Raw genomic sequence first — 24828 nt, 5'->3', positions numbered from 1 at the left:
TATTAAAGGATTTTAACAAACTAGCTTTTGCCCGCGACTCCGTCTGCGAAGAATTCGTTTATCACTACCCGTGGTAACAATGAAACTTTTAAGAATAAAAACTATTCTATGTCCTTGCCAGGGTCTCGAACTGTCTTCAATTCAAAGCGAAGTTTAGCGGTTTAAGCGTAAAGAGGTAACAGACGGACAGACATACTTTCGCATGTACTAACGATTTATTTAGTAACTATGAAGATTTGTAACTCGAAAATTGACGACACACAAAAATTAATGATTAAATAAAACACTTTGAGGAATACTTACAAATGAAATGAGTAATCTTTATGAAATTAAATATATTTCAACAATTACATATCATACCTAGCTGTCCGCTTAAATTTATATAATACGGTGTACCTTTTATTTCGCCTTTTTACCTTTCTTTTTCTGCGGCTTGTTATTCTTAGCCGCCTTAGTATGCTTCATGGGCTTACCCTTCTTGCCGCGGCCCTTAGTTTTCTCCTTGGCCTTCTGTGCGCGAAGATCTTTCTTCATTCGAGGGTCAACTACTTTATAATGCCCCTTCACTCCGGTCGGTCGCTTCATACGCTTGGCTGTTGTGTGTTTCTTCGCAACAACGTATGTCACCTTTTTCTTGCCGTCTGTCTGCGCCTTTTTGTACAGTGTCCTTATTTGCTGGGACTTCTCACGTTCAGACATTTCAGCGTTTTCAATAACGGCCTCAACCTTCTTCTTTGCTCTCTCCATTTTCTTGATCATGCGCTTCTTCTTCCTGGCTTTAGCTTCTATTACTTTCTTTATTGGCCTCGCATTTATTTCTTGTAATTTCTTTTTATATTCTTCTGTATATGTCTGCAAAAGAATAAAATAAACAACCTGATGAATCCGATGATACTAATGCAATTACGAAATGATATGAATCCCACGTAACGGATTTCTGAATCTGCGTCTGAATTTTGTCTAGAAATACAATATCCACTTTACAAACTTTGGCCCATATGAAAACGACATTATTTGGGTATAACAAAAAACGTAATAATGTGAGCGATCAGCTACCACCAACTACATGGCAATGTGCCATATTCTCAAAGCAATAAGGACTGGGTTAATCCTAATGGCCGATGTAGCCCTTCAAGACCAAATTTATCCGATCTTATGGTACAGATTTTATCAGTTACTACGAAATTTATCGTATATTTACCTCAGGAACAAGAATTTCTTTAGTCATATGCTTTTTCTCGTCTTCTACAAACCAGTCAGGCAAGTTCTTGTCGTTGAAGGCGTACCGGTTCCATGCGTCATCTATAAGGTCCCTCTTGAACTTCTTGGATGTCGCGATCATTGTTCCCAGGGCCATAGTCTCTGCATCCATCTTAAGAGTCTTTTTAAGCCTCTTTAACTCTGAAAGAATTTAAATATTAAAATGATTCTGCTCGCATAAAATTAATTTTACTGGTTTCATCAAGTACAATTACTCAGTAGAAATTTGAAGAGCATTGGGAATATTGGGATAGAACCGAAAGGGAAGGGCTATTTGTCTTAAAAGGCCTTAACTTAATGTATACATAACTATCTTAGTCTAGTGAGTTTAATGTATACATAGCTCTAGTCTTTTGGCGCATGTGGCTTTGAATGTTACTTAAATCCTTTATATCTGTATAATAAAATAAACTATTTCTCACAGAATATTTTACATGGTAAATTTTACTACAAACCTGGGTCTTGTGACACAACTTCAAAGCTCTCCTTCTTATTCGCTTTGCTGCCTGCTTTCCCCGTAGTCGGCGCTACGTTCTCTTCAACTTCATATTCACTGGCTGAGGAGTCATCATCAGAACTTTCAGAGTTTGAACGTTTCCTTTTCAAATCATTCCTATCTGGCGTTGTTGTTTCCATGAGCTCATCCGCAACAGCTTTACCTGAAGATAGAGTCTAATTTATTGTCTTATCCAAAAGCATTTCATTTCCTTTATGTACAGCCTGCTTATTGTCGAACGCACTCAGAATCGCAATTGTTTTCACCACATCGCATCTTTCTGTCACACGGTATAGAAAGAGGGTAGAAAGCGATGGTGATTGCGATTGCGAGCGTTCACGCTTTAGACGATATAGCCTATATACAACGATGTAGCACAATGAACACAAACCTTTTTCCTTATAAGTTTTGGCAAGTTTGTCTAAATCGACGCCCTCGTCATCGTCCTCTTGTATATCCTTGAAACAATCTTTCTGGAACCAGAGTTCGGCCTTCAGGGAGCGCCTAGATACCGGGTCCGAATTGTCCAAATCAGTAAGGAGTGGGTTGTTTTTCGGGATTTTTGGAGTTTTGACAACCTTACTGTTCTTTAAGGTATTTAGTTTCGTTATTTTGTCAATTTTCTTTGACTCTTTTTCTTCATCAGAAAATGCTGTAATAAATTATCACCAATGTACTGATGTTGCTATTATGTACCAAAATACATTGATAGAAATACACATAATTATCTATGCTAATATTATGCAACAACGAAGTAAAACTCTGTATATTTGTTGGTATGAAAGAAAGGGGAAATATCTAAACATGTGTTATTGAAGTATTTAGTATATAGTAAAAAGTATTTTGAGAACTATCTCTCCATATATGGGTATGTTACAAGATTTATTGAAATGGATTATCCTGTGAGATACATAAATATTTTTTATATTATGTAGAGTTAATACAAACAAACCTAATGTTTCTTTATCGTTTTCGCCTTCGGAATCACTTTCCATTTCCAGTTCACTATCAGAATCTTTATAATAAAGACCAGATTTATCCAACTTTGAAGCTTCTACGTCATACTTTACATATTTCTGCTTCACTCGCAGCTCATCATCAGAATCATCACTTGGATCTGCCACGAGGTCTGGCTGCTGGTCTATTGTGCGAGATAATTCCTAAAAGAAATAAGGTTAGACTCTGTTTACATTAATCCAGTGAAACTGTTCCAGTAGTCATCGTTGCGGGGTAATAACGAGCTACACGAGGTCGATCGAGCGCCGCAGTGTCACGCTTCTGAAACTATTTTACTGGAATAATGGAAACAGGGCCTTAGGGATTAAGAGAAAGTTAAAAACATTGTGACCACAAAAATTGGGTAGTTTCCTGGATTAAAAAAAAAACTATTTAATCCATCAGTTAGATTGTTAGAAAATATTGGACACATGTATACTTTATAAGGAACCGACTTTGGCTATATATTTTTTTCATATTTTTTTTATGTTACCTCAGAACTCCGTCATTTATGATCCAATTTGAAAAAAAAATTTTTACTTTGTTTAGGAATGCCTTGGATCCTAAGGAAATCGAGGGAACTCTTCAAATATTGTAGGGACCCTATGGTCATTTGGATATATTTAGTAGTAACTCATGTATTTGCTCTTGAAAATCATCATTGGGTGAAGTGGAACTGATGATGAATACCACATTTGGCCAGCGGAGCTACTACTCAATAACAAGTACTTCACGGGTTGAATTTCAATTACTTTAACACAGTTGCTAAGCAATTTATGCTCATCATAATACATAATGGTGAAATGAAAAGGGTGGTGAAGCACCAGGACTCCTTAATAATGAACATCTCTGCGCCGGAAAAAGCAATTTTTCGTAAAAGGTGACGAGCAGTTGACATTAAACTATTTTATCTTTGATAATTTACACTATAAAGCATTAAAAAAAAAATTAACATAAAATTGAACCGACTACAAAAAAACCATGAAAATAATTTTCTACCAGTCTGAAGTTGGTGCTTCAGCACGAGCCATGTATGCGAAATCTGTCATTTGATTGCGATCGCGAGCGGCACAAACGTTAGGCAATACGGCTTCTGTTTCTCATTTTCCGTATTGTAAAGAGGTTTCACAAATACGTATTAACAACGGGTATCTTTTGGGAGAAGCACATTTTGAGAAACGAATTATTTAGGAAAACGTAGTGACGGGAACGGCCATTGCGGGATTAGGTCTTTTTGAGAAACGGATATCAAGAAAACGTATCTTTTGGGAAAGCACGTTTTGGGAAACACTTATCTCTGGAAACGGATTATTTAGGAAAAGGTAGTGACGGGAACGGATATTTTGGGAAACGGACAGAACGTTCCGAAACCTCCGTTTTCACTTTTAAAAAAGTTTGAGACTCGACAATAATAAATTATTGTCGAGCTAGCGCACCAGCAATCTTTTAACTTTTAATTTTTCGCTGAGCATAAACTATGCACTTCGCCTTCTGATATGTACGGAATAATGTCAACTTTTTAGGTCATTTTTGAGAAAAAAAAACATGTCCAATATTTTCTGGTAATGTAACTGACAGACTATGAGAATTAGATTTTTCTAGGCCACTAGCCTTTTTGCAGAAAACATAATTTTGGTGTTTGCCATAGTTTTTTTTACTTACATCAGCATTCTTAATATCAGATAGTCTGAACATGTCATTGCTCTCAAGTATAGGGCCGTCATCTCCCTTTAACACCATTTTCAAGTTCATCTTCTCTGCCAATTTCTGTCTTTGCTTATTCAGTTGTTTCCTCTTACGTTTTGTTGTGCGGCGCTCCTCATCCTGGAATAATATTTTAATAAATACAAAACATGTTTTAATAAAATGAAGTTGGTTAAAAATAACTAAGAAGAGTTATTTATTTAATTTTTTTCAATTTGTTTCTAGTTCCTTGTAAATGTATTAGTTGTATTTATAGTCATAGTAATAGGTATATTACTATGTGTGTAATATTTTAGCTAAATATAAGTTGCCTAATGTGTTGGGAGACTATAAATTAGGTAAGGATATTCTTGATAAATAAATGAATAAATAATTAGTCCTAAATCAAAATAAAACATTTATTTTGTAAGTAAGCTGTAAGGGCTCTTATATTATTATGTTTTATTTATACTATCACCAATAGGTGGTTGATTGCTTTTGTCACAATTTTTTAATTACCATCTGGAATGTATAAATTGCAATAATGTTAAATATTTGTACTTACATTACTTTAAGTAAAGCCACGAACTGGAACATTTTTTTAAAAGATACAACTTTTTTTTTTAGTATTTGGTAAAATATACATAAAAATTGAAAAATTTACCTCAAGTTCAGCTATTTGTGTGTCCACTGCATCTTCATCCTTGTCCTCGTCATCTTTGTCTTCTTTAGTGTCTTCTACTTCCTCCTCAACATCTTCCTTCTTTTCCTAAAAATTACACAAAACCATAATACATACATAGATACAATTTTTTATATTGTAGCAGCATATGAGCCATTGCATACTAGGTCACTAGGGTGGTGTCAGAGTTGTGTTTTATTTGCGCGTATAAGCTTGTGTTATGAAGCGCGTGTACGCTCATACAGACAGACAAATGTGATTTTGTTTTCTTCGAGTATTGAACACGCAGGAATGCGTGCGTATACGCACGTTCAGTTTAATATAACGCACGTACACATATACGCTAGTCTGGAACCGCCCTAAGTGGCAGAAAATAATGGCTTGGCTAAGTATATATGTATATTTATATATACATATATATATATGCACGTATTTGTTTTATTGACACTATAGGAAACATCTTACAAGAATCACGTCATGCTCCCTGGAAACCCCACTGTCTGTTTTGTGATTTATTAAGACATACAGCTGATGTACGTAATATGTACTGAATTAATATCTACCTAAAAAAAGTACCTCGCACTGCAGTTATTACTGTCAAATAAGTTGGTTATGGATAGTTAAATTACTTAATTGTTGCCAGGACGCGAGTAACTCCATTGCAGCCAACTGCTGATTTACTTAAAAACAATGTGCCGGATTAATACAAAAGTTTGTACATATATAATGGGATTATACACATTTAGGTCTTAAGGTTGATTCTGGTGCCCGAAATCATACTAAAAAAATAATAGAGAGAGTTGAAATTTTATAATGGAAAACTAATACTGAAATATTATACTTAATGTATCCCTTTTCCCAACCACCTTTGCGAAATAAGATAGATCACATAGGTACAGCAAAGCCAATTTGATTTCTGAGCCACTATGGAATTAGCATAGTAAATAATTTTCTGTAGAGTGGCCTAAGAATAAAATTGGCTGACTGTACATGCAAACATGCAATCATAATCTTATCTTGTTGTACCTATTTTTTGTAGCCAATGTTATCCCTAGGACACCACAGAACCGCGTCGTACTGACATTTAACGTCATTCGATGAACATATTGTTACAGACAAATAAAATTATTATATGTACAAAGTTTTGTATTAATCCGGCACATTGTTTTTAAGTATGTAAAAAAAAATAGTTTATTGTACTCTTGATTCTATTGAGGTACTTTTTTTAGGTAGGTTGTACATCAGCTTTGTCTTAATAAATCTCAAAACAGACAGTGGGATTTCCAGGGAGAATGACATCAAGAATCATTACTCTTGAATTTTACCAGATACAATATAAGGTGAGATGAGAGGCCTTTGTCCAACAGTAAAGATCTGTCTTCTAGGTGATTACATAAATACTGTAATTAAATGTAGGAAATGTAAATTTTAATCCAATTTAATACCTGTACATTTTTCAATTCTTTCATATGCTTAATCCAGGTCAGCAATGCTTTAAGGTCTTTCCTGCCCAATACTTTAATATCTTGACAGCATTCCTTGATTTCAGAAGTGGTTTTAGGATGACTTTCTATTTCTTTATCATCCAGTACAATCTGAAAAAAAAGTAATCATATAGTAATTCAAGTAGAAATAGATAGTTTCCATGTGTTTTAGTTATTTCCTTTAATAGTTACTTTATTAATATACTTAATTAAAATTAAAAAATCAAAAACCCCCACTGCCAAAACTAAAAGAAAGAAAATAATCCTAGTGGTCTAGAAAACTGTTAAGTAGCTAATTTAAAGTTCAACAGTGGGGACCCATTACTAAGAGTTTTTGAGCGTCACGATTTAAATGGGTCCCCACTGTTGATCTTTAAATTAGCTACTTAACAGAGTTCTAGACCACTAGGCTTATTTTCTTCCTTTAAGTTTTGGTAGTCGGGTTTTTTGATTTTTTAAATTTAATGTTTCATTTTACACTTTTTTGATATTTATGTGAAAACGGTAGATTAAAAGTATTATAACCCTTACATATTTAGAATGGGCTAATTATTAACTTTTATTTGATACCCATATTGTTACAATACAAATTTTTTTTTTTTAATTCCTCCGCCATATTTTTTTTGGCAGACGCCATATTGAAATATTATATAGCCTATGTCACTCCAAAAGTTGTGACGAATACAATGATACCTCATATGTTAAAATCTGTCTAGCCGTTTAGGCTGCAGCGAGGACCAAAGCAATGGACATACATACCCACACACATACATACATACATACGCTCGAAAAACATAACCTTCCTTCGGGCAGTCAGGTAATAAAAACACAACACAAGATATAACAATATGGTAGGAAACAAAATAAATAAAAACTACATAAATATACCTAACTATAAAAAGAAAAGACCAACTAAGAGGCCCTCCTGCGGCATAGACCCCAACACACTGGCAGCATTACCTCTCTGTACAGAGAGGTAAGCACCAGCTCTGGGGTCTCCTGAGGTGTCTATCAGCCGGGACGTTACTTCCTTTAGTAACCATATGAATGAAGTGTAATAATCCTTCTAACCAACTTCAAAAAAAGGTTATATATATTTTTTATGTTTGTTACCTCAGAACTCCAACATTTATGAATCAATTTAACTCACCTACCACAACAAAAAACAAACTCCAAGTACTTATAGTAAATCAAAGAAGGCCAAGCCTCATGGCCTTGTGAAATGGTAGCTATGGAATACTACTATTAGAATATTTTACAAAGAATCTTTTACGTAATTCATTTCATAGAAATATTCTTATTTTCAGTTCTTTATTGTTTACCTGAATTTCACATGCTACAATGTGTTGTTTTCCATAATATTAATTAATCATAAAGCATTTTATTTTAGCATAAACAGTTTTTTCCTCAAAATTGTTGCATTCTATAAGTTGGCAATAGTAAAAACAGCACTGTTCTATATAATGTATTTATTTTGTAAAGAGATCTCACCTGGGAGCAGCCCTGAAGCAGGTCCAAGGGATCCTCCTTGCTCATGAATTGTGAAACAAGGACCTTGTGGTGAGTAGTGTAGTCATTTTCTTTATAGCCCTCAGCTTTAGCTTTCTTTTGTTTTTCAGGATGCATTAAATTTGTATGTGGCTTTTTCACAATTTCCAAATCTTCAAAAACATATTTAGGGTCAAGGAATTTTGGATCAATTGTATCTGGTGCAATATAGCCCTGGCAAACTACAAAGATTTCAGCTGATTCATTTCTGGAAGCCTGTGGCTTTGTAGCATGGACTTTCTTGAAAAACTGTTTTAAAACCCACAATAGTGCATGGTAGTCTTTTGATCTGAAGACTTTCGTGACAAACCAACCACCCTCTCTCAAGAAATTTGTGGACAGCTTCAAAGCACTGAGAGTGAGAGTAGCTTGCTGGTATGCATCATGGAGCCAGTTAAGACCCACATTCGGAGCACCATCATGGAGCACCACATCAGCTTTCCATGTTTTAATTTCCTTTTTAATGGCAGTTTTACATTTTTCTGTAGTAATATCCTCAGTAAGACCGATGCACCCAGGGACAGGCTTGATGGGGAACAGATCTACTCCAATGACAACACTGGACAGGGGCATGTTTTGGTGAGCCACCTGCATCCACCCTCCAGGGGCTGCACACAAGTCGATGCATACTCGCGACTTTTGCAGAAAGCCAAACTTTCTATTTAGTTGTATGAGCTTAAATGCAGCTCTGGATCGATAACCTAAAAATTAAAAACTGGATAATTTGGATTTATATAATTTAATTTAGTTCTGCCATAAATTTACTAGTAGTATGACAATATGCGAAACGTGAACCAAGTCCCGTTATTTGAGCATATCAAACCGATTCTAGGGTAAGTCCTTTTCAAGTAGTTAATTCCTTCTGCGATAAGAATCTTTCAGTCTGGATAAGTTTTTGGTTTTTGGACAATGATAATAACACGCCTCAACCTTTTGCTATAAAAATACTCATACATATTAAAGAATTTCTATATTCGATAATATATACTTACCAGTTTCCTTGGCTAATTGATAGTATTTATCTTTACGCTGTTTTCCTACTTTTGACTTTTTCCCCATGGTTTCAGTTATCTATTAACATTATTCAGTAAACAAAACCACCTTGCTGCGGGCTGTTCTACGCCTGATTTTAAGGTTATGGTTTTAGTACTTTTGATTTGACAGTGACGTGACTTCGGACAATCCACAATTCCACATGACTGTATTTTTTAACTTCATCCACTGGGTGAAGCTAAAGAATCTCAGACCGCACAGCATAAGTCATTTTTGAAATGTTTGCTTTCGAATCTTGCTACTTTTTACCATTTGTCTTTGTTTAGATAAAAAGCATTTTAATTCTGCCAACACTTCTTTAAATAATATAACTAGTTACTTCTAAGGCCGTGGCCCACTGATGTATTAAACTGTAGATCCACAGTCGCGCCTCCGAATATGTCCGAGCCAAATGAGCGCCACTTTGGTAAATGTGGCCTTCTTTTTTCTCAGTACGTTGTTGTCAGTGCAAGCGTAACGATTCCCACGTGCGTCTTTAAAAAATGCAAAAATCACTCGCGAAAACGGAACAAATCTGATGGAATATCATACTTTCAGCGAGTATTTGTTGTTTTTTCTATTAAATTCTAATAATCCGAGAGAAATATTGATTTAAATTAATTTTAAAGCAATTTCTAAATTGCTAATTAAAAGATAAACGTTGCCAGAATTCCACAACATTGACAAATGCCTTGTCTTTGTCACACGCACAGGAAAGCATATCAGTAAAACGAAACAGATAAACAACAGAACATGGAACAAAAGTGTAGTGGAGTTGCCGTCACTCTATTTTATTTACCGAGTCGCCTAGCAACGGGTAGCTATGTCGTTTGAATATTTACCTTGAAGTTTGCGATTTTAATTATGTTTTATAAAAGCTTCGATAATATAATGTACTGACTGTCTGACTGTGTGGTTTATTCGTTTTTGTACAAAATAGATAAAGCAATTTATGAACCACAAACCTCAATGAAGCCAACTTTGATAAAGCGCTCGCCAAATCTACACCGTATTAATCACTATGTTTACCTATTGTTTTTTTACACTAAAAAAATCATAAGTATTTAACACTGTTTACAAGGTTTATAATACAGTTTACAATTTATTCACACTAGTCGAGCTTCTTATTATTTAATTACACAACATACGAAGTCCGAAGAATTTCCCGCGAATGAACTGTGCTGACAGACAGCCTGCAACTTTTTTTTTGAGCTGCGCGCGGCGTGCGCTGGCAATGGTTTTAGAAGCAAACAGCCAGAACCAAGGAGGATGAGAATTCAAATTGTTTTTTATTTGAAATACTTGCACAAGTGCTTACATTTCGGCGATATTTTTAGAAGCTTTTCTGTAGCTTGCCCTGTTTGCTTATTTATTTATTTATTGTTTGTTTGGGTCAAATCTTGGAAGCTAAATTTGACCCACTTCCAGTGGTCCGATCGACTTGAAATTTGGCATACTTATGTAAATTTGGTGACAATACAATAATCTGGTAGTGACAACTTGGTGGTTCTGTCAGAATCGTCTCTGCAGGAGGGAACTCCTCAATAGTTAATAGTACCGACTTGAAATTTGGTACAGATATGTAGTTTAGACGACAATTCAAGTACAGTCAGCAAAAAGTACATTCGGAAAAAAATCTTGTATTAAAATTAATTTTTTAACAAAAATTTATTACAAGCATTATATTTATTTGCAGTGTAATGTAACTATGTTTGCTCGGGTGGAATCTTTCAACTCAAATTTGAAGTGGATATCTTCAACCGATTGAGCTGAAATTTTACCCGCATGTATACTTAAATCCGATGACAATGCAATATTATTATAACATGGAGTTGATCTGATGATAAAGCTAGCGGGTGACCATAGGAACTCTGTGATAAACGACACGACCACATCGAGTTTGGACTCGTTTGTCTTCATGACGAGTACTTCGGTAACCAGGGGCATAAAGTAGGTCTCTAGGTGCAGCGTTTTGGGCTGTGCGTTGATATATCAACAGTCAGTTAGTCAGTTTATTATTTTAATTTTATATATATAGACAGTGCCGGATTAGCCCATAAGCAAATTAAGCGATTGCTTAGGGCATCACGACTTGGGGCACCATAAATAGCACCAAATTTTTTTTTGTTAGCACATAAAAGGTAAGGCTGTTTGAAAATCCGCTCGCTCGTGCCTCCCATAATCTCTATCGTATTTCATAAATATAATATTTCGTCGTAATAAATACTTATTTAAAATATCGATAAGGGGGGGGGGCATAGGCGTGCTTGCTTAAGACATCAAATAGTCTTAATCCGGCTGTATATAGATTATCTCAAAAACGGTAAACTTTTGGACTTGAAGAAATTAGCTTAAAAGTTACCTTTTAATTTTTTTTTATTTAATTGACAAAAGCTTTTATTACGAAAGTCCTCTCCGAAAGCCCGAATGCATTCTTTGTTCTACAACCTAAATTCGTCCGTCTTAAGAAACGTCAAACTCATCCAAGCAATCTTGCAACGTCGCCTTCAATGTAGCAAGTGAAATTAATCCCTCTGCCTTTTCTGATAAGGCTTACATTCATATTCGAGCATGCGTATGTGAAATTGTGGAGTTAGCTGTCAAGTGTCGAGCGTTGTGGAGTTTTGCCGCTAGCGAAATTCAACTGTAATGAAGTAAAAACTAGGTTCAAATTTCGTCACGTATTCTTTCTATTTGTTTGTGTGGTGGGATCAGTGTTTCTACGCACACGTAAATATTTTTATTAATTGTGGAATATGGCCGCTAGCGAAATTCAACTGTAACTTAGTAAAGACTAGGTTCAAATTTCGTCACGTATTCTTTTAATTAATTTGTGTGGGTGATGATTTTATTTGTTACACAAACAAATAAATAGTTCGGACATTCTTTGATGGGGATTTTGTTTGGCAATGTGTATCTACAGTTTAATACATCAGTGCCGTGGCCACATGAAATCGAAATCGCTCGACGCTCGTGCTCGTGTGTCAAATCTGGTCACGTGACATAGCGACCAAGCTGAAAATATTGAGCTTTATCGCTGGAAAATAAAACCTCTTTAATTTCGGCAAAAACACTGTTCTTTATATTTTTCATTCACTCCAATTTCTTTTATTTGTACCACCGCTCGACTGCTACTAACTAAATGATCACTAAATGATCAGCTTCCAAGGCCAAGATCAATCCTGCAAGAAGCCATCTTGTCGCTGCTGCAGCAGGGCTACTACACTACGAAACTCTAAACTCGAAGTTCGTATCGTACCGTCCCTCTCGCTCTCGTATTAAATAGTATAAGGGGCTGTTTCACCATCCATTGATTAGTGTTAACCGACGGTTAAATGTGATGCCGTCTCCTTCTATTCGAACAAAACAAATAGAGACGGCATCACACCTAACCGCCAGTTAACACTAATCAATGGATGATAGTGAAACAGCAATGCTACTACGAAACTCGAAACTCGAAGTTCGTATCGTACCGTCCCTCTCGCTCTCGTATTAAATGGTATAAGTGTCAGAGGAACCGCACGACACGAACTTCGAGTTCCGAGTTTCGTAGTAGCCCTGCAGAGGAACCGCACGACACGAAACTTGAAACTCGAAGTTCGCATCGTACCCTCTCGCTCTCGTATTAAATAGTATAAGTGTCAGAGGAACCGCACGACACGAACTTCGAGTTTTGAGTTTCATAGTAGCCCTGCAGATTTATCGCTGCAATCGAGCGACGAGCGGTGGCGCAAAGATGTGGCACATTAAGAGCGTTTTCAGATTATCCGATCCGATATCGGTATCGGACGCCGATGCGATATCGGGGCTAGCAAAATGTATGAAATATGATCCGATATCGGATCGGATAATCTGAAAGACAGGTACATGTTTTACTTGTCCCGATATCGGTATCGGCGTCCGATACCGATTTCGGATCGGATAATCTGAAAACGCTCTAACTTGTGCTCATGACAGTGGCGTACTAACTATTTAAAATCGTTTGTTCCGTATTCGTCGTGTTTCGAATTTGACGTACTCCAGATTTGTCATTTATAGTTGGCAAGTCAGTCCGACCGAGGGGCCCCCTGAGCTTGGGGGTCCCGGGGCACTGTCCCGTCTAGCCCTAAAGTAGCTACACCACTGGCTGATTAAAAAGTTCAATATCTCAAAAACGGCTGAATCGGTTTTGATAAATATGTCTACAGAACCATCGCTAGAAAACCTGCTTTGAAATAAAAAAAAAGAATTCAAATCGGTTCACCCGTTTAAGAGCTACGTTGACACACAAACAGCGATTAAACTTATAATACCCCTTTTTTGCATCGGGGGTTAAAAATAAGTTAGAGCAAATAAAATATAATGTAAGTATATGTACCCTAGACTGAGCTTAGACTATGGAGATCCATTGTCACTCCTACCTCTTTGATATGTACATACGCTACCTACGCTAACAACGTTATTTACTTACTTTGTATTGTTTTTTCTCGTTTTAGGTCTGAAAGTTACCCTTAATCCTACACTGTAGGACCTGCAGTCAACTTAATGAAAACTTGATTACATTTTGTGATCACATCTATGCTTATCTAAACTCTTTGATCTTTCCTTTCCTTCTTTTTTGACATTTTATCAAAATGACAAAAAAAAAGGTTAACAATTTCATCACAAATTAAAATTTATTCTCAATACAATATTACTTGTTATAGTAAACTCAGGTTCAGCTTTTTTTTAATATTTACAATTATTTCATTCAACTATTAGGTACTTTCTTCAGTCTACGTCGTGTTTTGCGGTGATTGGTTAGTGGTTACATTGTGGTTACTTACTACTAGGGCTGCCCTAGGAAAATAAAATCGATACATCGAACCAAATCGGTAAAATTATGTTAACTAGACAGATTAAAAGTGAAAAGTTTGATTTTTTTTAAACTGAGATCCTTCGTTCTATCACTTAATTGAGTAAAATTCTGTCTTGGAATTAATTAAATATTGTTAGCAGACTGCGCCACGATCATCGAGTATAGGTAGTTCGATCCTACAGCCTACTCTATAACATTCATTTTCTCCTCACTACTCGACTCACTTGTACTTAGATACTTAGTTAGTAGTCTGTGGAAAATATTGCATCACGTTTCGTGTGCGTGTGCCTATTTTAATCTGTGTGACTATTAAAAAACAAGCAAGAAGCGGAGCAAACATTAAACGTTACAGCAGCTGATATATTTTGGAAAAATCTTTAAGGATCCTAAATTATTTGGTGTTATTTTGCAGTGATTGAGTTTAGAAGACTTTCACAATGACGCCCAGCATTCACACATTTGTGAATAGCTTTCAGAATCGACTGTAAGTATGATCATCGACATCGTAATTCATTATCCCATTATCAAATTACTACTTTGTCTTCTCATTAGAAAATCCGTTTATTCGATCATTTCTCCACTACATTATTGTCAGTGATTACTAGATTGTTGTTATTTGAATACAATGCAAGAGTAATGAATGACTTGTCTAATATATAAAAAGTTCTCTTGTGTCCATTATTCTAGAAAGTACTACCACCGACAATAACAAACAAGTACAAAATTTAGGACACTTAGCAAAAATGATCATGAACATGTATAATGAGTACGTTTCTGGATTTACGTTTTTGTTCAAGTATTTGATTTACTTATGCAACATGTTTTTCTTGATTTCCCTTGAGTTAGATAGACGGCGCAGTTCATTGATAGAAACTACCTGGCAACTTTTTGGGAAAATCGCAAAATAAAATTAACATGCATAATATAACTTCAGTGATTCTAAAAATTAAAACAAACACTTTTGGATACTTCTATTATCTTAATTCTTATCTTTTAAATAGTAAAGAGAGGAAATTAACTTCATACCTGTTGAATGTTATCTTAAAGTTAACGGAAATCAATAGATAATTACATTTTGCATTGCACATCATATTCATAAATTATTCAACAAATTTTGTGCTATTAATATAATATTCACCTTTAACGGAACTGGCTCTTACATGATTTAAATAGGTATAGTTAATCATGGCAAGTCTAAAATTTTTTTTTTTTTAGTAGATAATTAGAAATTTATTAATTACAATTAATGAACATACAAACAGATACATTATTCAATGATTTAAATAAAATAATACTAATAAGAAGAAGACAAAGAAAACTTACCTAAGAAACCTTAACTAAATATATCTAAGATGTTACTATAAAAATAAAAATTATAAAAAGAAAACCCCGTCCAAAAGATCTGCCTGTGGCAGGGTTCCCATGATGCTGGCCGCATTACCCCTTTAGTATTAATTTGATTTTATTTGCCTTTAATTTTTGTAATAAAATGGAATTATTACACCTTGCAACTAGTTGGTGGGATATCTTGAGAAAATTTAATACCTACTTGAATATAAAATATTAACTACACATTAGTCTGAGATCTCACATGTACATATGTGTAGACTTGCACTAATCAAGTAACTAAATGAAGTTTATTTTTTATGACATGAAATGTGCTTGCAAAAGTAACATTGATGAGTTGCCTGAACAAATCAAGTTTATTTATTTATTGTAGACAGCCTTTTACACAAGGAAAATATTGTAAGGAAACCTGCACAAACAGGAGAAGCAATTCAATGGTGTGTGTAGTCAACCCTTTGTTTGCATATTGTCACTACTTTAAAAAATCTCATCTAAAATCAATCAATATTTCAAGGTACCGTAAGGTATGATCTTAAAGTTCACTCAGAAAAATTATAAATTTTGAGGTATAAGTTTTTTTAAAGTAGTGATGATATTCTGTAGACTTTACTTACAATTAGTTTAACTTTTTTTTGGCTTCAAGATTGATCCTTGCAACACACCTATCATCGGTGATACTGCAATACCGCGTAACTAGCTTTTTCCATAGGGTATAATTTCCACTGTACTAACAGTACTAACATTGTACTGTTCTCACAGTGGAAGTTAGACCTTATGGAAAATGCTAGTTACACAGTATTGCAGTATCACCAACACTGCTGTGCAATTTTGAACATGTCTAGATTATAAGATTTTTATTGTTTGTAGACTCAATGTTCAATTTTATTCTAATATATCTTAAAAACAATTCAGATGAGCAATTAAGTAAAACTGACTTCTTTTAGGGAACTTCCAGTTCGACAACATCTGAAAAATGTGTATGGCACACTTATGATGACCTGTGCCGCAGCCTGTGTGGGAGTGTATGTGGATATGTACACAGCGTTCCAGGCAGGGTTCCTCTCTGCTATTGTTGGAGCTGGACTCATGCTGATGCTCATTGCCACTCCAGATAATGGCAAGAACACAAAAATGAGGCTTGGCTACCTTTTGGGATTTGGTTTAACATCAGGTGAGAAAGATATGATTGTAATTGAAAAACAACATGTTTATTTATTAATGTCAACCATTAATCATATTTATGTCAAGTCCTTCACAAAACCCACCTCCAAAACCTTGACATAGTACTGGCTTGGATCCCCGGTCATTGTGGCATAAAAGGTAACGAGGCTGCGGATATGTGTGCTAAGGAGGCCATTGAATTAGGTTGTGATAAGTATAAGAGCAGTGCTTTCCACGCGACGTAAGAGCACTCGCACTTCCACAGATGCGTGATACCTGGAACACCGACTGGCAGTCTACTCGTCTTTGCGTTGGCAAACATTATGGGAAACTCCAACCTGAGCTTCCCACAAAGCCTTGGTTTTTTATAACTAGAGCGATCCCCAAAAACATCACCTCCACTATCACTCACCTCCGTCTGGGACATGTGTGCACTCCAGTCTTCCTCGCCAAAATATGTGTCCGAGACAATTCTTTATGTGAATGTGGCATGGACGAGGGCACCCTCGAACACATGTTCTTTCACTGCACCAAAATGTGACCTCCTCCCTCCTAAAATATGTATGTATGTATGTATGTAAACTCTTTATTGTACAAAAGAAAATTAACAAACATTACTGACAAACTTTAAGATACTTGTACAAAGGCGGACTTATCCCTTTAAGGGATCTCTACCAGTCAACCTTTGAGTGGATGAGAGGAGAGGAGCAATACGTTAGGGTCCGACAAAGGGTGAGTTTTAGAGTTAAAATAATGGAAGCTACTATACAGTGCTTTAAACAATATAATACATAAACTACAATATAAATAAATAAACTACTATATATATGACCATAATACATATAATATATAAGCATATTAACAAAGGAATGTTCTCAAATATTTAAGGAGAAGGTGCAAGCCACATTCTTCTCAAGCCTTCCCTAAAAGATCCCACGGTGGGGGATTGCCGGATGGAGGTCGGTAGCCGATTCCACAGCCTGGCAGATTGCACTGTAAAGGATTTAGAGTATGTTTGGATGAGGTAGAAGGACAGGCTAAAAGGAGATTGGTACTCGATCGTAACCGATACTGACTGCCAGCAGCCAAGTAGCTGAAACGCTCGGAAAGGTATACGGGAGCAGAAGGATTAAAAAGAGTGTTGAAAAGTAATGACAGAACGTGGATGTTCCTACGATCCCTTATAGGCAACCACTTCAGCTGTACCCTGAAATTTGACACGTGGTCGTACTTGCGGAGTCCAAAAATGTATCGAATACATACATTCTGAAGGCGATCGAGCTTGTCGAGCAGCCCCAGCAGCAGCAGCAGTAAAATCCCTCGCCCTGTCAATTTAAACTTCCTTCTTGCAATAGCACACACCCCCCTTATAACTGTACTATGTAAATTTATTAAAACTAACAAATTATTTTTGTAGGTAGTTTAACAAATTTCATGTTTGTGTTGTCCTATTTTAGGTTCTCATCCGATTACCGCACACTGAATCTACCGCACAACGACTAAACTGATAGTGTCGTTTCCAACCTCGACATTGGCGGAATCATCGATAGTATCGATGGAGCTATACTTTCAAGAATTGAATTGTCAAGTCATTAAATTTAATCAATGCAATCAATGTCATTTACTGTAGTTTATCATGTAGCAAAATATGTGATGCATGTAATATTTCTGGTGCAGTTTCTTTGGAGAATATTAAAAATAAAATATTACTTTGCCTCGAGCTTGTATGACTATTGTATGTTTTTCAGGAATGGGTATGGGTCCACTGTTGGATTACGTCAGTATTGTTGACCCAGCAATCATAGTGACTGCTCTGTTGGGGACAACGCTAGTCTTCACATGCTTCTCCATTGCTGCAATGCTGGCGGACCGTGGCAGCTTCCTCTACCTGGGCGGCACTTTGATGACTCTACTCACTTCTATTTCTATAATGAGCCTTGTCAATATCTTCATGCAGTCGCGTATCCTTTACCAGGTATTATAATTAATATTACGTTTTTGCAACAGCGCAAAAATATACACTTGCATTTTTACATAAATGACCAATAATAAAATGACCACTATAATGGTCAACATTAAACAACAATTTTAGACTGTTGAAATTTCGTTTGCTTCTATCTTAAATGTAATTTTTTATTGTCATCAAATAGAACACAAAACTATAATTGAGATATTGGACTTTGTAATAACATGTCTAGGTATTCAACTTTCCAAAGTTGGATAGTTTATTCTCATCAGATAACAACAGAACAGTGATGTTTACAGAATTGATAACAAGTGAATTTGATGTTTCTTAGTTTTCAGATAATCAAAAAAATTTTTTCTTATTCCAGACTCATCTGTATCTTGGGCTTGTGCTGATGTGTGGCTTCGTCCTGTTCGACACACAGCTCATCATCGAGAAGCGTCGCATGGGCAACAAAGACTTCGTGCAGCATGCCCTTGAACTGTTCATTGACTTCATTGGAGTCTTCAGGAGACTGCTTATTATCTTAACACAAAAGGTAAGATTTCTATAACTTTAGTTGAGTGAAAGTAAATCAACTCTGCTGTATAAATCAAAACTACAAAATTTGTCTTTGCATATAACTTGAGATGTTGAAAACCAACCCTTAATTTTTTTTTAAATTTTCAGGAAGAACAGGACCGCCGCCGCAAGCGTCAATAAAAATATGGAATTACCATAAACCACCTATTTTATAAGCATTTTACCGGAATTCTTATGATAGGAAAGGAAGGGGGATGTGGGTTTCAACACAGACATGTTAAAAATTGAACATATATAACTATATTATTTAATTTGTTCGTAAAAATTAAGAGTTCATTAATAAAATTATTTGGAACTGATATTTTATTTTCATTTGCAATAATACCAGGCTGGAGTACAGTAGAGGAAACTGAATCTGAGACCTGTGGGACCTTTTTTCAATAAATTTTACAATGATTTATTTTGCATTCCCATCCTGCACCCTGCCCTGGTATGTAATTCGGTTTCTGAGATATTTATGTGTGGTGAATGGATAAAACAAAAATAGGACTAGTGGGATAGACGGGATTAAGGAATATAACTGACTGATCTACATGTAACACCCTGTAGGTATACCTAGGTCGAAATGTATGTATGCATGTATGAAGTTACAGATTTCTCAAGGCTATTTACGACGCAGTTTCATTCTCGTACCGACTATAGCTTGCCCACGACTGGGACTGCGAATAATTCATTTATCGCTATCCCGTGGGAACTGCAATATTCCAGGATAAAAATATCCTATGTCCCCCCCAGGATTTTTAAACAATCCGCGGATACGCATACCAAATTTTACCTGAATCGATTCAACGGTTTAAACGTGACTTACTTCCGCATTTATAATATTAAAAAGGTTAAGACACTTGTAGCAAAACGGTTTGGTAGCGTCACGCACATGATCAGTAGATCACTTGTTCGTACTATCGCGTTAACATATTTTATCAATTTTGAACGGCCTTACAAAAGTGGCTGTGTGACAAGGGCAAGTGGTTAAGTGTGCAGAAACTTAATTTTCATTGTCCTTCCTCTTTATAGTTGAACATCGGATTGGGTGGAACCTTTTCACAGTAAATTACGGCGAAGATTTCTTTTAACTTTTGTGTGTATTTTAATAATTAACTGTGGTGATTAATAACTAAATGACAACGTTGTTTTCTCAAGAGGTACTGTTAAAAGGTGGGGACATGTGTATAAACTCCTATAATAAATTAATAATCGTAACACTAAACGAATGTCACCCACGTCATTACATGACGCACGATATGTGACTCATTATCATTATGTGATCATCCATCATGATGAAATGAGGGCTATCGTTTTTTGTCTCACTAGATGGAGCACTGTTGCGTGAGGTTTTTAAGTATGGCTTTCAGTCTGTTATTACGGGCGTGAAAACAAAGTTTAGATTAAAATCATATTTAATACACCTTAAAATCGTAACATAAAAATATCGAGCATGCCACAGTGTTGCATAGTCCCCGTTTTGTTCGGAAAAAAGAGTGGACAAAGGCTTCTGAAAAACAAAACTGTCTCAAAACACAGACATTCTTTGCCCCGGAACGCATATTTGCCATAATTAATTTCAGATATTGCAAAATATTCACAAAGTTATTCTAATTATAAATAAACCCGCGTAGCTCACCCAAAAACTATGAGATTTGACATTTCGGAGATCTCACGCTACATTAGCGCCTCTAGTGGCGAATTCATACGCAATAGCCCTCATTAAGCATCTATTAGCAAAATTCTGGTTTTCCACCTTTGCAGGTCAGTAATAAAGAAACGATAAATACTCAATTATTACGATAGTGTTATGTTAGTCCGTATCACCAAAACGGTTAGAAAAATAACAGTTTCAAGTAAAGGCACAATTATTTATTTCAGTCACTGGACTTGAATAGTATAGGTAGGTAGTTCTTTACCTATTTGGGTAGGTACATAAGTAGGAAAAGTACCTGGCTAATTACTTCATAAATACAACATATTCACAGAATGCTTAATAAATCTCATGCTTGAGTACCAGATTCGTTTTCAGGGTGTATTTTGTTCTTATCAAAAAGAAACATCTTTCTAGCTTTGTCTAATTCGTGGTTAATTAGAATACCAATTAAAGTACCTACATTGGAATCGCGTCTTGCAATTGTGGCTCTATTCATATTCTTTAAGTTAACATCAGATACTTCATCAGAGCTGGGATGGCTCTTTTTAATTTTATACATTCTCTTTGGACACCTATTTCTGCAGTAATATCCATCTGGAATGCAATTTATCCTTGGAGCTTCTGGAGTTCCACTTTTTACAATATACTCATACGTGGACACTCCCAATATACAAATATAAACATGAAAACAGCATAAATGTAACAAGGCACATGCTATTGCAAAGGCACTTACACATAATATAACAAGAAAAGTTAAGAAACCGACAGAATTCTTACAATACCTATTAGCAGTGTCATGGACTGCGGGACAGCTAATGAATTGCTGTGCCGCTGGACTGAGTCTCTGCGGTTTCGTGAGGAATAAAATAATATCTGTAAGGCACAAACACATAGTAAATATAGAAATGAATAGCGCGGTGGTGGCCGTCGTGATGAACGCGCCATAGTTCCTCTGACCGACGCAGTTGTTCAGCCACTTACAGTGGTGGTCAAATCGATCTACGCATTTATTACAAATGCTGCAGTGTTTTGTTTTCTTACTACTCGTATAAATATTACACAGATGACATCGCCCGTTCTCGATAACGTGGGTGTGGATGCTACGGTCGAACTCGGGCACATTATTTGCTTTAAGTTTCTTCAAGTCTTTTTCACTGGGATCGATCAGCAGCGCAGCGGAGTGTGCCACAATATGAGTCACGTATAAAACGGTAAAAATTGTAAATGATATTATCTTTAACTCATCGAATTGTATCCGAGTTAAAATAGCAAAGTTTAATATGGCAGTGGTCACGAACACGATCCATCCGATCACTTGCTGGTAATGCAGAGGTAGTTGTAAGCCATTTATTCTCCGCTGACGACGAGGAGTGTGGTCAAACGTACAGCATTGGGCCATTAGTGCTTGCTTTTTACAGACTTGTACCGAAAATTACTGTAAACTAGCAGATTTTGTTTACACCTTTGAATGGGCATGGTCAGGTCAATAGGATGATGCGCGCGCAGGTAGAGAAACTTGTTAAGAAATAGAGAAAAACTTGTTGCGATAGCACACTAGGTAAACCTCAAACCTCCATATTGCAGCTTTATGATGACAGCCTCCCAGCAGGCAAGGACGTTTGCCGGAATCTTGAGACGAGAAGTTCTGTTAATTTGTGGTTCAAGCATTAACAAGGTGTGACTTATGGTTACTATGGGAACTAAAAAAATACCTTCGGTGACAAACGACCTTACTATAGGTACCTACGTAGAATAGTACTTTATTTAACTAGGTCAGTTCGGGAAAATCAATCTCGTTGGTATTTACTTTGTGGAACCATTTCACAGTCAACTTCGTAGGCTTTCGCCGTACGTATATAAGAGGATAACGCTGATCTTTCATATCGACTTCTTATTCGCAACTTTGATTAGCGTGTACCTGTTCTTATAAATTTCAGCTCGCTTAGTAATCCACTTCAATTAAGGTCCATAGGGACGTCCTTGTAGAATTGTCAACTATACATACCTAGTACATTTTCTAAACGGGTTATACCAGTGGTATGCGATTATTTCTTCAACTATAGGTACAGAAAAAAAGGCTATTTTATTAAAAGTGTATATTAAATAATCTCCTTTTAAATCGGTTTTAAAACAAAACAAAGAAATGCAACATTACTTAAGTACATACTTAGGTTAAATAGCGATTTGCTTAATTACTAACAAGCTCCAGACTCCGTTAAATCAATTTAAATCGTATAATGGCCATAAATGCAGGGACATTTATAGACGTAGGGACATTTATAGGGCTATCGTTTTTTGTCTCACTAGATGGCGCACTGTTGCGTGAGGTTTTTAAGTATGGCTTTCAAAGTCTGTTACTACGGGCGTGAAAACCAAGTTTAGATTAAAATCATATTTAATACACCTTAAAACCGTACCATAAAAATATCGAGCATGCCACAGTGTTGCATAGTCCCCGTTTTGTTCGGAAAAAAGGGAGGACAAAGGTTTCCGAAAGACAAAACTGTCTCAAAACACAGACATTCATTGCCCCGGAACGCATATTTGCCATAATTAATTTCAGATATTACAAAATATTCACAAAATTATTCTAATTATAAATAAACCCGCGTAGCTCACCCAAAAACTATGAGATTTGACATTTCGGAGACCTCACGCTACACTAGCGCCTCTAGTGGCAAATTCATACGCGATAGCCCTCATTGTCCTCGTCCTCGTTGATCAAAAAATCTCGGTATGTTCACACAATAAGAGCGAAAATGACGTTGATCGGTCGGTCGCTTCACGTGGAAATAATTTTTTGATCCGCTTCAGCCGATTCCGCGTCTATAGTTGACGTATATATACTACGTAGTGACGAATATTTCGATATTTTTTAATAGGAATCTCCGACCTTGGTAGTTTGTAAATAAAATACTTAAAAATTGTGCCCTTGACATCTGAATAAAAACATTCATTTTCGGGTACTTGGAGTACATACATAGTACCTATACATAGTCTCATAGTTTATACCTACATATAATTTATCGGAATCTTTACGTTAATGACCTTGCACGTGCACGTCAATATATAACTAGGGTTGTAACGGAGGCCTTCTTAGCGGAGGCGGAGGCGGATGTGGAGGCGACGAGTTTCGCCTCCGAGGATGCGGAGGTTAACGGAGGCGGATACGGAGGTGAAAGTGGATGTGGAAAAAATAGTAGTTTATGCTTTATTCAACTCAAAAATCTCTAAAATTTCTAAAAAAACTGCCAAATCTCACTTGTTTTCGGCGTCATCGAGCATGTGACTTAAATAAATAATTACTTTGTACAAAATCACTTTAAAAAAATCGCGGTTCAATCAAACGTATACATTACAATTTCGTACGTCCAAGCAACGAGACAGGTTGATTCCTGTCCTGTCGTGAGTTATTTGACATCGCCCGCCCCCACCCCGACCGCGTTCCCGTTGCGCGCCGAGATAATGAAATGAGAAATAAACCTCCGTTATAACTCCGCAAAAAAAATACGGAGGAGGAGGCGGAGGCGAAATTCTGTTACAACCCTATATATATATATATATATATATATATATATATATAACCAATTTCTGTACAGCTTAATTTTGCTCACAGGTTTATTTATTGGCTATATCACAAAATTAGGTATAGTAGGTATTTATTATTGAAAAGAAACTTTGTTTAAACAATTCATAACATGTATTATATTATAATTAGTACTTTTCATAAAGTTATTCATGTATCCCCATTAAAATAATAAATTTACTAGGTACTTAGTAAAATTGAAAATACAAACTGCTTAAGTGGCTAAAAAATAAGAAACAAACAAGCTGAGATATGAGGTGCATAGGGGAAATTCGTGTCTGTACCGTTGACCATCAGTGGTGTAGCGGTATAGCACGCGGTACGGAATACCGAGGACCTGGGTTCGATTCCCAGTGATGGTCTTATTTTTCTGGTTTTTCTGTGCATCTATATTTCAGTTTGTATTTTCAATTTAGGTTTTACGGGATGACCGTAAAAGTAAAAATTTGGAACTGAAATAAAAAATACAAAGATTCCAAAAAACCAATCTTACTTAGTAAAATTGTTTTAGGGTCAAATAATACGATGA

The 24828-nt window shown here is 36.0% G+C and overlaps 3 protein-coding genes across 3 annotated transcripts; 1 reads left to right on the top strand and 2 right to left on the bottom strand.

Annotated features, from left to right (window-relative positions):
• Positions 1-318: 318 nt before the first annotated feature.
• LOC141428093 (pre-rRNA 2'-O-ribose RNA methyltransferase FTSJ3) lies at positions 319-9370 on the bottom strand. Its single transcript, XM_074087836.1, has 10 exons — positions 9142-9370; positions 8093-8850; positions 6563-6712; positions 5100-5204; positions 4415-4576; positions 2709-2916; positions 2148-2408; positions 1716-1919; positions 1202-1401; positions 319-852 (listed from the first exon to the last, which is right to left on the bottom strand). Exons 1-10 carry the CDS (start codon positions 9206-9208, stop codon positions 400-402), a joined length of 2568 nt encoding a protein of 855 aa, XP_073943937.1. The 5' UTR covers positions 9209-9370; the 3' UTR covers positions 319-399.
• Positions 9371-14280: 4910 nt separating this feature from the next.
• Positions 14281-19373, top strand: BI-1 (Bax Inhibitor-1). The gene is made up of 5 exons (XM_074087839.1): positions 14281-14502; positions 16310-16536; positions 18275-18501; positions 18860-19030; positions 19162-19373. The coding sequence occupies exons 1-5, from the start codon at positions 14456-14458 to the stop codon at positions 19192-19194; spliced, it is 705 nt and encodes a 234-aa protein (XP_073943940.1). The 5' UTR covers positions 14281-14455; the 3' UTR covers positions 19195-19373.
• A 1533-nt stretch (positions 19374-20906) lies between these two features.
• LOC141428095 (probable palmitoyltransferase ZDHHC11B) lies at positions 20907-23419 on the bottom strand. Its single transcript, XM_074087838.1, has one exon. It carries the CDS (start codon positions 22110-22112, stop codon positions 21060-21062), a length of 1053 nt encoding a protein of 350 aa, XP_073943939.1. The 5' UTR covers positions 22113-23419; the 3' UTR covers positions 20907-21059.
• Between the last annotated feature and the right edge of the window lie 1409 nt (positions 23420-24828).

This window comes from Choristoneura fumiferana, chromosome 5 (genome assembly GCF_025370935.1).
Source record: "Choristoneura fumiferana chromosome 5, NRCan_CFum_1, whole genome shotgun sequence".
In the NCBI taxonomy this organism is placed as follows: domain Eukaryota; kingdom Metazoa; phylum Arthropoda; class Insecta; order Lepidoptera; family Tortricidae; genus Choristoneura; species Choristoneura fumiferana.
This window is presented reverse-complemented; position numbering and strand designations above follow the sequence as displayed.

What these genes read in the sequence shown, in the direction of transcription:
- LOC141428093 (XM_074087836.1), bottom strand. Translation starts at nt 9,208, where the DNA reads ATGGGGAAAAAGTCAAAAGTAGGAAAACAGCGTAAAGATAAATACTAT. An exon ending in CACAAATAGCTGAACTTGAG is followed by an intron (nt 4,577 to 5,099) that starts GTAAATTTTTCA and finishes ATATTATTCCAG; the next exon opens with GATGAGGAGCGCCGCACAAC. An exon ending in AAGAAATTCTTGTTCCTGAG is followed by an intron (nt 853 to 1,201) that starts GTAAATATACGA and finishes ATTCTTTTGCAG; the next exon opens with ACATATACAGAAGAATATAA.
- LOC141428095 (XM_074087838.1), bottom strand. Translation starts at nt 22,112, where the DNA reads ATGGCCCAATGCTGTACGTTTGACCACACTCCTCGTCGTCAGCGGAGA.
- BI-1 (XM_074087839.1), top strand. Translation starts at nt 14,456, where the DNA reads ATGACGCCCAGCATTCACACATTTGTGAATAGCTTTCAGAATCGACT. An exon ending in AGTCGCGTATCCTTTACCAG is followed by an intron (nt 18,502 to 18,859) that starts GTATTATAATTA and finishes TTCTTATTCCAG; the next exon opens with ACTCATCTGTATCTTGGGCT. An exon ending in TTATTATCTTAACACAAAAG is followed by an intron (nt 19,031 to 19,161) that starts GTAAGATTTCTA and finishes TTAAATTTTCAG; the next exon opens with GAAGAACAGGACCGCCGCCG.